Genomic DNA, 15,221 nt, shown 5'->3' with positions numbered 1-15,221 from the left:
TCCAATGCAAAGAGACAAGCCTATAAAATTTTCCTTCCCATGGCCCGAGACTTGGTTCGTCCGGCCATGCACACGAAGTGTATGCTATTTTTATTTCACTCAAGTTGTGTTCTAATTATGAGGGGATCCCTGATGAATTTGCTATCACAAATGGGGTCCCCGGCCCCAAAATGTTTGAGAACCCCTGTTTTAGGAGTCTGTGGGTCTGAGCCTTGATGCACCTGTACCGCCTGCCGGACGGGAGTATGGAAAACAGTTCTCAGACACACCCTGGAATGTACTTCCTGGACGGCTGGGAGCTCACTCCCAGTGATGCACTGGGCCGTCCGCACCTCCCTATGTAGGGCTTTCCGGTAAAGGGCGGTGCAGCTGCCATACCAGACGGTGATACAACCAGTCAGGATGCTCTTGATGGTGCAGCTGTAAAAGTTCCTGAGGATCTGAGAGGCCATAACAAATAGTTTCAGCCTCCTGAGGGAGAAGAGGCGCTGCCGTGCCTTCTTCACGACTGTGCTGGTGTGAGAGGACCACGTTAAGTCCTTAGTGATGTGAACACAGAGGAACTTGAAGCTCTTGACCCTCTCCACTGCGGCCCCGTCGATGTGGATGAGGGTGTGCACCCTCCCCTGTTTCCTGTAGTCCAAGATCAGCTTGTTGGTCTTGCTGACGTTGAGGGAGAGGTTGTTGTCCTGGTACCACACTGCCAGGTCTCTGACCTCCTCCCTGTCTCATTGCCGTTGGTGATCAGGTCTTCCACCGCCGCGTGGTCAGCAAACTTGATGGAGTTGGAGTCGTGCTTGGCCACAGTCGTGGGTGAACTGGGAGTACAGGAGGGTGCTAAGCACACACCCGTGGGGGGCCCCATTCTTGAGGGTCAGCGTGGCAGAGGTGTTGTTGCCTACTCTTACCAACTGGGGTCAACCATCAGGAAGTCCAGGGTCCAGTTACAGAGGAAGGTGTTCAGTCCCAGGGTCCCGAGCTTGGTGACGAAGTTGGAGCTTGGTGGGAGAGGGCAGTGTGGAGTGCAATTTATATTGCGTCTTCAATGGATCTGTTGGGGTGGTATGCAAATTGGAGTGGGTCCAGGGTGTCTGGGATGATGGAGGTCATGTGTACCATGACCAACCTTTCAAAGCACTTAATTATTACAGATGTGAGTGCTACAGGACGGTAGTTTTTGGGAACAGGAATGATGGTAGTCAGCTTGAAACGTGGGGATTACAGACTGGGACAAGGTGAGGTTGAATATGGCCGTGAAGCAGCCTGCCAGCTGGTCTGCACATGCCCTGAGGACATGTCTGGCCCTGCGGCCTTACGAGTGTTGACCCATTTAAAGACCGTACTCACGTCAGCCTCAGAGAGAGATCACCCAATCCTCCGGATCAGCGGGGGCCCTCATGCAGGGCTCTGTTGTTTTTGTCGAAGCGTGCATAAAAGGCATTGAGATTGTCTGGTAGAGAGGCATCGTTAGGCAGATCACGGCTTCCTTTGTAGTCCGTAATGTACTGTAGCCCCTGCCACATGCGTCAGAGCCGGTGTAATAGGATTCCACCTTGTTCAGATATTGCCCTTTTGCCTGTTCGATGGCTCTGCGGAGGTCATAGCGGGACTTCTTGTACGCATTCGTGTCCTCAGCCATAGCCTCGCGGTTGTCTGCAATAGCCCTGTGAGCAGTAGCTCTGGCCTTTAGCTTAGCAGGGCTTTTGATTGGGGAATCAGCAAACCTTCACTGTGGGGATGACGTAAGCGATACATTTCCTGATGAACATATTCCATTTAGTGCTAGCAAAGCAGTCCTGTAGAATAGCCTCTGCTCTGATAGACCATTTTTCTATGGAGCGTGTCATGGGTCTTCCTGTTTGAGCTTTTGTTTGTAAACAGGAAGCAGGAGTGGCGCGGAATTAAAATCACCGGCAACAAGAAAAGCATCATCCGGGTGCATGGTTTCCTGCTTGTTTACAGCCTCATACAGTTCCTCAAGTGCCAGCTTGTTGTTGTTGTCCTGATGTGGAATATATACAGCAGTCACGATAACAGAAAAACTCTCTCGGGAGGTAAAAGGGTCAGCATTTGACCATCAGGTATTTGAAGACAGGTGAACAATAGGTTGAAACTTCCTTCCACTGTGCTAGAGTCTGCACACCATTTGCTGTTGAAGAAGAGACATAACCCTTCCCCTCTGGATTTCCCTGAATCCGATGTCCTGTCCGCTCGGTGAATGGAGAATCCATCAAGTTTGATAGCCATGGGGGGGTATCTTGTCCGAATGCCATGTTTCAGAAAAACAGAGGATTTTGCAGTTACGAGAGTCTCATTGATAGAATATCTGCGATCAGAGGTGATCCTTATGGTGATCGTATTATCAAGTGACTGTACATTAGAATGGAGGGAAGTAGTGGCTGGTTTTCCCTTCGCCTTCGTCTCGCCCGCTCTCCTGCCTCGTTTTCACCGGCGTTTCCTCTTGGGTAGCCCAAAGATTTGCTCGGAGGTACACAAAGAGCCCAGGGCAGATGAGTCAAAGTGGACCCAGAACTGAGGTTAGTAACTACCGATCTGATGTTGAAAAGTATTTGTCGATCATAGGTAATGATAGCGGATACATTTAGTGAAAAAAAAAAGTAAAGATAAACGCCAAAATAATAGCAAAGTTGGGTCGGAGCACGCAAGACGGCAGCCATACAATACAGTACACTGCCATCTTCATATCATATCTTCAAAGGTCTATTATCCACTTCAGAGTGGATCACCTGATAGCCCTAACAGACACATCAGGCCCTCAGAGATAAAGCAGCATCTGTGCTGTGGTGTGATGTAGTGTGTGTGTGGTGGTGGTGGTGGTGGGGGGGTGGGGGCTCAGTGCTGTGGCAGGGCTCAGTGCTGTACTCCCTTATGACTCATTACCTGAACGACTTTTCCTGGTCCAGATTGCTGAGAGAGTTGGCTTTAGGAATGCCCGCGCCTGGTTTGGTGGGCAGATCCGCTGACTGTGGGAGCAAGATAGAAATGCAAATAAAATTCCTGGAAAAGTAAACCTTTACGGACATCACATGAACCAATCAAATATCATTAGAAGAGGCCAGGGTCAGGTAATCCTGTGAACATTACCAGTGCTTGACTTGGACTGAAATAGGTTACGGTGCTCATTTTGGGTGCTGGTACTGTTTGTATTTAGGTGCAGGAGCTCCACAATACTTTTGAGCTAATAGTCTATAAGAGGAACAGGTGCTCAAGCAGTAGAACATTTGAGGTGGCCGGTACTCAGCTCCAGTGAGCTCCTCAGTCAAGCACTGAGTATTACATACGTGCACAAGAGTGTGAGGTGTTTTCCAGATGCTTACCCTGAGCCCTATGGCATCTCCTGCCTCCTTGGCTCGGTCCACAGACACAGAGCGCTTGTTCTCAAACATCTTGACCCTGGACAGCACCGACTGGGCCCTTATGGCCGGGTCGTCCTCCGGCTCCACTCTGGGGAGAGGTGGAAGGGGATTGGGGGCTGTGGTGATCACCGTGTCCCCAGGGGAGGGGCGGAGAGCCTCTGGTTGTGGTTTGGGAGGGGGCACGGGGGCGTCAAAGTTCATGATGGGTTCATACTGCTGGGGTGGGGGCTTGTAGCCTCGGTGCTGTGGTGGTGCCTGGTTGTAGGCAGGCCCAGGTCCTGGCCGCTGGGCAGACTCCCCCTGGTAGTACTGTTTAGGGGGCTCTGGAGAGCGTGTTGCAGGGGGATAAGGGTGAGGCTCCTGATCGTAACGTAGAGGAGCGTAGCCCCCTGGGCCGGATGGAGGAGGCTCATCGTGGCGGATGGGTCCTGGTCCTGCTGGCTTGCCGTAGCGAGGTCGTCCGTTGTAGCCCAGCGGGGCGTCATCGTAGCGCGGCTGAGGGGGGCTGTAGTCTCGCTCGGGTCCGTCTTCATAGGGCAGCCGGGGGTCGTAGCCAGGCCCAGGGGGGTGCTGCTGCTGGTGGGGTGGTGGGCCAGAGGTCTGCTGGTTGTAGGGAGGCCACTGCTCATCGTAGTGAGGCACACTTTTCTCGTAGTGCAGCTGAGAGTCGAAGTTACGATACTTTGGTTCCAGGTAACCACCCCCGTCGTAGCGGCTGGGCGGGTGATCGTAATCTCTGTATGGGTGTTCGTCTTGGTACGGAGGCTGTGGCTCGTAGGTTGTGGGCGGCACCACCGCCGGAGACGGCTTTACACCACCATGGTTCACTCTGACTGGCTCCTCCAGGTAGGGATCCTTCTTGTACATCTGGGGAAATAAACAATGAAAGAAACATATGGTGAGTAATGGGACAAGAGCAACCAGTAGCACACATCCAATAAATAAATACATGTGTATATAAATATAAGAATCAAGTAACAGAAGACAAAGTAGAATATTAAAACAGAAGATGAATAATGGCTGAAGAAGGAAGCAGAGAGAGGAAGCAGGGAGACCTGAAATAGAGACACTCAGAGGTAGGGGTTAAAGGTCAGGTCAAACAGAATGCAGGTCTGAATGTCAGATCAGAGCAGCCAATACACACAGGAGCTCTCAATATATATCAATATATATACACAACAACATACCACTTTAGTTTAAACAGCAACCCAAAAACAAAACTAACAAAGTTGATACAAAATAAAAACTATATCTTGATAACATTACAAGCCAAATTAAAATTACCGCAATAAGATATCTAGAACGTTCCAGGCAAACGTTTTTTTGTACAATGTAAACTATATAAAAAAACCATGGCATTTGAAAAGTAGCCATTGAACAACAGAAAGTCATTATTTACATTAACTTCATGGGATGTTTCAAATCCATAAGATGTATACGCCACAGTTGGAGCAGAATGGCTACATTTCAAATTCAGGGAATAAAACGTCCAATAAAATGTCAAAAATACTGATTGATGACTTTAAGAGAATGTCGCCAAATAAATGGATATAATTAAATGGTCCATTCAGTCTGCATCAACCAATACACCACTACTATCAGTTCTACTGCTACGTTTAAACAGAAAAGAGAAACCAACTGAAACATGTTGTAGCCATGCAAAGAGGGTAAGCAACAGTGAGAGCCTCAGGTTCTTCGCTGCTCTTCTCTATATAGGTACCACACCAATGCAGCAATCAGTCTATACACTCCTCCAAGAAGCCCACTGTTGTTTACGAGTGCTCAGACACACACAGTCTCTCTCTTTCAGAAGCACACAGTGGACAGCGGGCAGGCATGCAAGAGTGAAAGGAAAGCGTGGCGGGCGGTACACAGGCAGGCAGCGACAGGCCAAAGCGGACCGACAGCGGGGTCGGCCGGGCCAGGCCACGTCCAGACGATGGGTACCTGTGGTTCTGAACTGGGCGTTCCGGATTGTAGGGGTTCGGGTGTTGGGGCCGGGGGCTGAGCTAGATCAGGGGTGGGCATCCTAAGCGAGTCAGCCTCGGGGCCGGGGCCTGGGCTGGGTTCGCTCTGGGGAGCAGCGATAGGGCCAGGGCTCAAACCATGGCTCAAACCCGCTACACCATTTACAGTGTTGTAGACAGCAGGGGGCGCTGCCTCTGTCACAGCCAGTAACTCAGGCTGCTGGGGGAGGATAGGCATGGTGGCCGGAACAGCCTCTGCTTTCTCATTCTGTGAAGTGGTTCAGAAACGTTTAACACACGGTGCAACTGCAGGAGGGAGATACACCCTCACTAATGTTAACGTTACGGCGTCTTACAGCCCCTCGGCTCTGTAGCTCCTCCACCGACCGACTCATTAACTCACCATCCTCGGACCAAATTCAACTGATGGCTTTAGATGATCAATCTGCCATGTAAGAATTTGCAACAGGACAAAGTTTCTGTTGTTAATGTAGTCTGATTCGATTTTAATTCTAGATTACAGTACAATGTTTTCTTTTCTTTTTCTCTTTTTTTTTGTTTACACATCAGAAGACAAACTTTTTGTGGATATCATACCGGCCGAATCGACCCAGATAAATACATTTACAGCAATACGTGGTTAACACTGACATTTCCAACATGCACATAATACTTTCTGGTATCACGGTATCAGTCCGAATCACAAGTGAAACAACTAGGAAGAGCACATAGGTGGGTACCGATACAGACACTTGACAGACACAAAACTTATCCTCAGTGAGAACATCGACATCAACAAAAACAGTCACACTAACACAGGTCGTGAATACTGATTATAACAGTCAAGCTTATTCTTGCTTTTTTTTCTCCAAAAATAAAAAAAACACACACACAACGATAGTGAATAAATACTTAAGTGGCCACACATTTTCTTTCCATCTTTTTTGTTTTTCTTTGTTTTGTTTTGTGTTAGTAGATAATACTGTTTTAAAACACTGCTTCAATAGCGGCGCCAGAACACCCTCCTCACGCACACCACGGATTCCAGACAACAGGGCAGATGCACGGCTCTCATAAACGGTACCTGCTGGGCCACTGGTGCCTTGAACCCGGCTGGGTCGATCCGGTTCAGGGGGTCGGGCTGCACTGTGTGCTGGTACCCGCCGTACCCCAGGGGCTCCTGGATGACTGGCGGGTCCTCTCGGACGGGCTCCGAGGAGCGGGTGATGGCGGGCTCAGTGGGCAGGCCCACCTCGTCGTTCAGCGTCTCGTCTAGTTCCTGGTCGGTGTAGGTCCCGCCCTCTGTGTCCGTGTCCTCGTAGTCGGAGGTGTGGCGGCTGTCTGTGCTGTACATGGAGTACTCACTGCCCGGAGCCGACAGGTACGACAGTCGGTCATCATGTAGATCCAGGTCATCATCTGGAGCACCGTCCGCCTGGGGAGACAAAACAGGAGGAGAGCAGGGGAGAGAGTGCGGGGGGGAGGGAGAGGGACAAGAGAGAGAGAGGGGAAATGGAGAGAAAGAAAGAGCAGAAGCAGCAATATTACAGTGAGGAGAGACAGAGAAATGAATGGCAAAGAAAAACTATTATTAATTAATGCACAAAATAAATGGTATATTAAAATTGTCCGGCATTTATTTTGAATAGAACATTTTCATTAACGTGAAATGTATTGGTAAGTGTTTGATGATGTTAGTCTCAGTGCTGAGTGTCCTACCTTGCCCTCTGAAACCCACACCAGCTGGTTCTGCTGCTGTTGAATGGTATCCTTCAGTGCACCATACCACCCGTCATTCATATTATTCATGTTAATGGTGGCTTGGGAAGGATAAGAGCAGAGACAAAGCACCTCAAATGAACCCAGACAACCAATAACACAATTCTCATAATCACTGTGAAAAACTGTTCTCATAACCTCATGAAAAACCATTATGATAAACACACCAGAGCCCGGTTTCCCGATGGCAATGGAACTTTGAAAACACCTGGCAGAGAGAATGGTGGCTTATCGCGCCGTTGGAGCATGTGTCGATACTGATAGGATCCACAGAAAGGAGGCGCTGCTCTAGGATCAACTTTCTCCATTAAAATATTACCTTAACATTCAAATGATTTCACAATACTGACAACGGATTAGCTCCTAGAGAGATATTTGTTTGGTGTATTTGTTTGGTACACTCAGTGTGTATTGAGACAAATTACAGACAGTAGCCTACAAGTAGCAAAATATAACTAAATTGATTGAACATAAAATGTATTTCAATATGATTGAAATAGGCCTATAGCCTAGTGTTTATATTTGAATGCAATCATCTCGGTTTTCATTTGAATCATCTTTTTATACTCAGCTTGTTTGTATCAATTGCAAAGACATTGGCAACTTTGTATTTTGTAGTCAACATTGTTCTGAAGTTATTGGCGGTCACAGAGAGACGGATAAACCATGTGATTCTATGTTTAGCAGAGATCTTCTGTGTATAAAGTGACGCGGGAGGGCAAAAAAGAGACGCATTTAGCTGTTCTATGAGTGGTCTGTGGCAGGCATTAGATTACGATTGTTTTCAAGTGCAACATTAATAACAATGGTTTTGGGAAACAGCTCTGAGATTTAACGATGCTCCTACGAAGGTTCTAACAATTAACTTAACCTTAAGATGCTTTTGGGAAGCCGGGCCCTGAACTAGTAAGTAATTATCATTGATTCAGATTGATGATTAATTATTATTCTACATGAGGGGAAAGCTTATTTCTAGTATCACTGCTTGTATCATCCCAAAGCTGTTTGCTAAAAGCCTGTCTTGTCTTGGCTCAGCACCGGTTGTTGCAGTGTGTAAACATTTTATTACCACTGTTTTAACTATGAGCTGTCATGAGTCCAACAACACTCAAGTTTAAGGTGCTGCCTGGCAGGTGTCAATCTATTTGACCTTACACAAATACCACAGGTGACACTTATCTGTTGTTCTCTCTCTCTCTCTATAGGCTTGTTCTAAAAATACCAGGCAGTGTGCTTCATCTACAGACCCATGTGGAGTAACTCAACGTGGAGGAGAGAGGAGAGGCTGGATGTGTGCTCTCTGCTCTCCTGGAATCTCTCTCTTTATTGCCAGCAGATGGTAAAAAATGAGGAGACGCATCCCATTTCAAACGGGGCAGGGCTGTGCAGGGAATGGGTAATGACGGCTGGGGTCCTGTGAGAAGTTAGCTCGGAGCCCTGAGCAGCCCTGCCTGCATGAGGAGGAGGGGACACAGAACAGCACCCCGCTAAGACACTGACTGTACTGTGTCACCGGCTGATAGTCCGCACCAGGGGTGCCACTTTCACTGGGGTAAATCCCCCCACCAGTTTTATCATTGGAATGTGATACAAAACGAGGCAACGGTGTGCTTTAGCACCATGCGGTCGCCTACGAGCGGTCGGGTAGGCTGTTTGGAGTGTTTATCCGACTGGATTATAACCAAAGTTGCGCCCTTGGTCCACACTACAGTACAGCACGCAGCCCTAGCCTCTCTCACTCCATCTCTCTCTCTCTGAGAGACATTTTTATTTCTACCTCCCACTCATTTTCACTATTTCTCTCTTCCCCTCCCTCCCATAGAAACTCACTGGTGAAGAGGTGGTGGTTGTTCTTCCTCAGTTTGAGGGCTCTCTCGTAGAGTTTCCTGGCTGACTTCCTGGACTCGGGGCACAGCCTGGTTCTCATGGTCTTGACGCCCTGCTTGCTGTCTGGGTTGAGGAACACCACGATGGGGTACCACTGGGCGTAGTTCAGACGGTCCACCGCGTTGGGGGTGATGTCCAGCACAGCATGCCTGTCCTAAGGACATCCCCCCAAAAATTAATAATTAATATTTCATCTAAATACTAAAAGGTTTGCTCAGATTGCTGTTTTAAACTATATTTTTCATATATTGGCCAAATAAAAATGTTCATAATTCCATGAACACTAGAGAGCAGTAGTGAGCCATGGATGAGTCTGTATCGATGCATGTGTGTGTCCTGCATGTGCTTTAAGAGGGGATCTGTCTGTGAGGGTTTCTGTCAGGGTGCATGCGTGTGTGTTTGTGTGTGTGTGTGTGTGTGTGTGTGTGTGTGTGTGTGTGTGTGTGTGTGTGTGTGTGTGTGTGTGTGTGTTTGCATGCGTATCCGTGTAGTAAGTAGTCTCACTCACCCGGTCAATGATCTGTTTAATGGTGTGGAGGCGAATGATCCCGGAGCTGCGCTGGTCTTTTCCTGCGTCTCTTGGTTCACTCTCTGTAGAGGGGAGAAGGGACAGTGTTACTGTGCCATATTACTGCAGAGCTCACTATACATCTCAGCTCATTACATTCACCCCAATGCATGCAATATGCTTTAAGCACATTTCAAAACATAAAATAGAGGTAGTGTCATTATGAATGTGCACGTGCAACTACAGACATTACAGTACAGTATAATCCGCAATGCAGGAAATGTGTTACATGTGTGAAAAGCATTGAAGTGGGATAATGCACATTCAAGAAGATAGGGAATCATTTCAAATAGATTGATGATTTCAATTTAAAATGGATATAAATGTCAGGGGAGTTAAGCAGGAATGTTCTAAAAGGTTCATTATGTAAACATGGCTAGCCTGGCCTTATCTGTCTATCTGCTACCACAAGGTAACGACCCTTAGAGAGGCCAGCTGACCTGGGTGCAGTTTCACTACTCAGATCTCAACACTATTAGCACAGGATCTGGTGCAGAAATGGCCTCTTATCTTCCACCACTCAACCCTACAAAAGCAGCATTCTAGAAAGCAGAGTGCTAACATCACTAGCCCTTACAATTTCAGTCATAAACACACCAATGTCATAAGGCATCTTCTCCAATCAAATGTAAAAGTTCACATTTTAAGTATAGATTATGGTGTTATCCACACACAGACATTAGGGGCTTGGGAATGAATAATGAAGACTAGTACTGTTATGTATGCAGCTTATGTTCTATAGGATATTGACTGTGCCATGTGTACATGCTCTATTACTAGCTACAGTCAGTCATTACACAACCTCCCTACAGGCTGAATCAGGCCATACATTACCACCTAACTAACACTGATAAAAACAAGTTGATGCACTTAATGACATACTTTCCACTCCTTCATGTTGCTGTGTTTCTGAAAAGAAAATACAAGGTTTACAGAGATATAGGTTACGCAAAATACGTCCAGGGCTGGAATCACTTTACATGTGGAATTTGGAGTAGTGCACTTAGGATAATTTAAATTCAATACTGTTGAGGGTGTTAGAATGAACACTACAAGCTAAAGGAGCTAGCTATTCCCTCAAGTGGACCTGGAGTAGGCAGATGAGGGGGTCCTCTAATCTCTAACACAGAGCAGCTCTAAGTCCTGTGTTACTCCAGCTGTGTGGGTGTGACATGGCTGAGACAGACAGTGAGATGGCTACTAATGGCTAGCTAAAGGCTACTCACTGGCCAGCTCAAACAGGTCAGGCTCCTCTCTGGCCAGCTTCTCTCTTGCCACGTCAGCGATGGACCCAAAGATCACCACAGGCCTCAGGAACCCAGCTGGATAACAGAAGACACAAAACAACACCATATTTGACAGAATCAATGCCTCTCAAAGATGAATTTGTAGCCAACAAACACATGGCTGCATTCCAATTTTCACACTAGCATACCTTTTAGAATGAAGCAATGTACTGGGAAAGCATTCTCAGTGGTAAGCTAGTTGAGGTATTGTGACGAATCCATGGACCCTGTTCTGGATACCACCTACCCTCTCTCAGCACCACCCTCTCATAGGCAGGGAACTTGGTCTGGACCGGCTGGGCCGACAGGTCCTCTCTGCTCTTCCTCAGGTTCCTCTTGGAGGTCCGCAGACCACGGAACCTCCAGAAGTCAGCCCTGTCGCCCCCTGGCGTTTTGGGGAGGGTGTACTGCACACTGGACAACTGCTCTGCCCTGTGGGAGGGGGAACAGAGAGGTGTCAGGCAACAGGCAATGGATTCAATGATTGGATTTCAATGGAAACTGCCAACATGGCATCAGTTCATTTTTTATTAGTGCAGTTATCCAATGTGTCATGTAAATCCCTGTTATTCTCCACAACTTCTATTCTATTCTGAAATACTTCTATACCTTAATAGAATCTAGAATTCAGTAAACATTTGACTGAAGAGGACACAGGCATGGCCAGGGACACAACGTGGCAGAGTAGCCGCGGTGCACCATGTATAATGGTTACGTTAATGTATGCATGTGATAAATATCTGTGTCACGCTGGTATGTTGGGAGCACTGTGAGGTTCCCCTGTCTACACCATGGTGTGGAATCTCTATCTCTCTCTAAACATAGCCAGGGGCTGTAGATCAGGGCAGGCCTAGACACCATGAGAGAGTGCTGTTTCATTATGAATAGATAGTCTCCTACCCTCACAGGACTCATAGTGCAAATGCCTTCTCACTAGAACAGTTGTCACTCGCGTAATTGAGACTAGGGGTGATGTTAATGTGTCCTACTTTACACAGCCTAGTTCATCATCTTATGTTAGTGTTGTTGTTTACCATATATCTACACCGACAGGAAGGCTGCTGGTGTCTTATTTGACTAATGCTGTCGACCCCACCACCACCCCCTTCCCCTGTCTCTACTGTATTCTACCTGTTCTTGTTGGGGATGATGCCTCTCTACTGTATTCTACCTGTTCTTGTTGGGGATGATGCCTCTCTACTGTATTCTACCTGTTCTTGTTGGGGATGATGCCTCTCTACTGTATTCTACCTGTTCTTGTTGGGGATGATGCCTCTCTACTGTATTCTACCTGTTCTTGTTGGGGATGATGTCTCTCTACTGTATTCTACCTGTTCTTGTTGGGGATGATGCCTCTCTACTGTATTCTACCTGTTCTTGTTGGGGATGATGCCTCTCTACTGTATTCTACCTGTTCTTGTTGGGGATGATGTCTCTCTACTGTATTCTACCTGTTCTTGTTGGGGATGATGTCTCTCTACTGTATTCTACCTGTTCTTGTTGGGGATGATGTCTCTCTACTGTATTCTACCTGTTCTTGTTGGGGATGATGCCTCTCTCCACCTCCTGGTGGTTCTTGCCAATGCGTATGGCGAGCCAGGAGCCCAGCTTGCCGTTGTAGAGGGTGTCCACAACACGGAACACCTCTCCCTTGTTGAAGCTCAGGCCGTACGGAGACTCCTTCTCATACTCAAAGTGGGTCCGGATGTAGAACGAGTCGCCCACATCCGACTCCACTATCCGCCGGTACACTGGAATTGAGGGAAATTGGTAGAAGAAGAAATTAAGTAGGTAGAAATGTTCAGGTCTACAATTGAAGGCGTGTGTAAAGTTCACATGTAACCAGGTTAACTTAAAATGTGTGTTTCTGTGCAAACTCAAACCTATACACTCTCAGCCCCTGTCAAGATCCTAACGTGCATTCATCTAACATCTGTTTCCCCCTCATGTTACTCACCATCCTTCTTCTTCTGGGCCAGAATGGTGACCTCTTCACCCCTGGGAAGGTCTAGGAGGAACAGCACAGCCTCCTCTCGGATGATGTTAGCAAAGTCTACGTTGTTTACCTACAGAGAGGAGGGAGAGAGGAGAACAGAGACTTTCAGCTCTCCAGGGTTCAGGCCAGTCTACTTCCCCACCTCAACCCCTGCAGTCCCCAGCACAATATCAACTTTATTTATCCTGCTGCAGAGCCAGCGTTTGAACCAGGAACACATGGGGTTGAATCATAGAGAGAACAACCTTTATCCTCCTCAGAAAGGAGAATTCAAGTCTTTATCTCAACTAGTCACACTGTGAAGGCCAGGAAACCCTCACAGGCTCACTGCCCAGGGGTGGAAAACAACATCCTGGGCTGTGTCTGAAATAGCACCCTATTAGCTATAGTGCACTACTTTTTCCTACATAGTGAAAACGTCAAAAGTAGTGCACTATATAGTGAATAGGGTGCTGTTTGAGACATATTCCTGGAAGCCCATTCATAGGGAATAGTGCGGAGTCTAGAGATGTGTTTGTACAGCAGGGAGGGAGGCTAGCAAAGAGGAGTTAGTCCTCCTCACATACCATCATGACCCTTCATGTGGTGTGGGAGGAACACAAAGCATGATGTGTTTCATTAAAATGTGTGGCTAGTGATAAACATGATTAAATGAATCCAACTCTGATATCAGAGGGGACTTCCATCAACAATGAGTCCAATCCTTCAGACAGGGCCTGAGAACAACAACAATGACCTCTATTGTGTGGTTCAGCGTAAACAAAGGAAAGACAGACCGAGAAGAGAAGAGCCAGGCGTTAACCTCACACTGATTCACAGTAATTACCATTTTCTATCTAACATCACTATGACCAGTGACCACACAGTAACACAAGGCTAGTGGGTCACATAGTTCCACAAAGTGTTTCCAACTAAGCGTGGGCAGCGATGAGACCGTTACTAGCACTACAGCAGGTGTTCTCCACCTAGTACAGTACAGAACATACCCTTTAACACTATCTACTGTGGAAAAGAACACATCAAACCACACATCCTGTGCACTTTCAAAAGAGAAACTTTACAATGGCCTGTTAACAAAACATGTGACAATCATTAAGTGATGAAACATACCCAACAGCTAATAATAATACAAAAGTGTAAAGCAGATACTACTGTATGAGATAGATTTCTTACCCTGAGAATCTGGTCTCCTTCCTCCAGACCTTCCTTGGCAGCTGGGCTGTCCTCCAGGACTCCGGCTACAAAGATGCCCACGTCGTTCCCTCCAGCCAGCCTCAGGCCCACACTCTCCCCCTTCTTAAACTTCACCAGCTTCATACTCGGCCTGCATGGGGAGTGGGCGTCATACACAGACAGACGTTTAGACACTACTGTTCTACAGGGAGCTATTACAATTCAGCAAATAACATGGTACAACATAATGGAAATAATAACATGGCTTTAACAGGAGGACTGAGGGTTACCTGAGGATGCTGTCATCATGACCAGCGCTGGGTACTGGGGCATCAGAGGGGCTGACTGGCAGGTCCACATCAGGCTGACCAGGCTGGGCATACACTGGCTTTGGTTCTACAGGACCAACACACACACTACTGTCACATACTGATAGTATGATCACACACACACATGTAAACAGACTGACCTGGTAGAGGAATGTGAATGTAGTGGTTATGACTATATCGGAGTTAGGGTTAAAGAGCTAAGGGATAGGAATAGGTCAACATTACGTAACACTAGAGCAGGGGTTCTTCAGAAACTCAGTGTTTTACTGGGACCCAAGCTCATGAAAACATACCCCCTTTTGGGGGCGCTAAGCGCGATTTGGTTTGAGGTGCCCCCCGACCTCGCCGGCAAAATACACTATACATACACAAAAGTATGTGGACACCCCTTCAAATTAGTGGATTCGAGCACACAGCCATGCGATCTCCATAGACAAACATTGGCAGTAGAATGGCCTTACTGAAGAGCTCAGTGACTTTCAATGTGGCACCGGCATAGGATGTAGAACACCTAATCATTCAAGGGTTTTTCTTTATTTTTACTATTTTCTACATTTTAGAATAATAGTGAAGACATCAAAACTATGAAATAACACATATGGAATCATGTAGTAACCAAAAAAGTGTTAAACAAATCAAAATATAATTTATATTTGAGATTCTTCAAATAGCCACCCTTTGCCTTGATGACAGCTTTGCACACTCTTGGCAAAATAAAAAATAAAGAAAATCCCTTGAATGATTAGGTGTTCTAAAACTTTTGACCGGTAGTGTGTATATATATATATTTTTTTTACTCTGACATGTCACGACCCACCATTAACATGTCCGTGACCCACTTTGGGTCGCGACCCATACT

General features: G+C 46.9%; 1 protein-coding gene across 1 annotated transcript in view; it reads right to left on the bottom strand.

The window, feature by feature from the left end:
• Window positions 1–15,221, bottom strand: part of LOC311111634 (tight junction protein 1-like) — an 81,771-nt gene that overhangs the window by 11,922 nt on the left and 54,628 nt on the right. The window contains exons 10-23 of the mRNA XM_084154408.1: window positions 14,324–14,429; window positions 14,034–14,184; window positions 12,822–12,930; window positions 12,396–12,615; window positions 11,112–11,296; window positions 10,805–10,900; window positions 10,461–10,487; window positions 9,519–9,601; window positions 8,954–9,164; window positions 7,064–7,164; window positions 6,429–6,779; window positions 5,325–5,612; window positions 3,339–4,244; window positions 2,902–2,984 (exon numbers count right to left, since the gene is read on the bottom strand). Of these exons, the coding sequence (XP_084010534.1) occupies window positions 2,902–2,984; window positions 3,339–4,244; window positions 5,325–5,612; window positions 6,429–6,779; window positions 7,064–7,164; window positions 8,954–9,164; window positions 9,519–9,601; window positions 10,461–10,487; window positions 10,805–10,900; window positions 11,112–11,296; window positions 12,396–12,615; window positions 12,822–12,930; window positions 14,034–14,184; window positions 14,324–14,429 (2,917 nt within the window). The remainder of the gene's footprint in view (window positions 1–2,901; window positions 2,985–3,338; window positions 4,245–5,324; window positions 5,613–6,428; window positions 6,780–7,063; window positions 7,165–8,953; window positions 9,165–9,518; window positions 9,602–10,460; window positions 10,488–10,804; window positions 10,901–11,111; window positions 11,297–12,395; window positions 12,616–12,821; window positions 12,931–14,033; window positions 14,185–14,323; window positions 14,430–15,221) is intronic.

This window comes from Coregonus lavaretus (genome assembly GCF_964263955.1).
Source record: "Coregonus lavaretus genome assembly, chromosome: 37".
In the NCBI taxonomy this organism is placed as follows: Eukaryota; Metazoa; Chordata; class Actinopteri; order Salmoniformes; family Salmonidae; genus Coregonus; species Coregonus lavaretus.
Note: the sequence above shows the minus strand (reverse complement) of the source record. Positions and strands in the feature narration are given on the sequence as shown.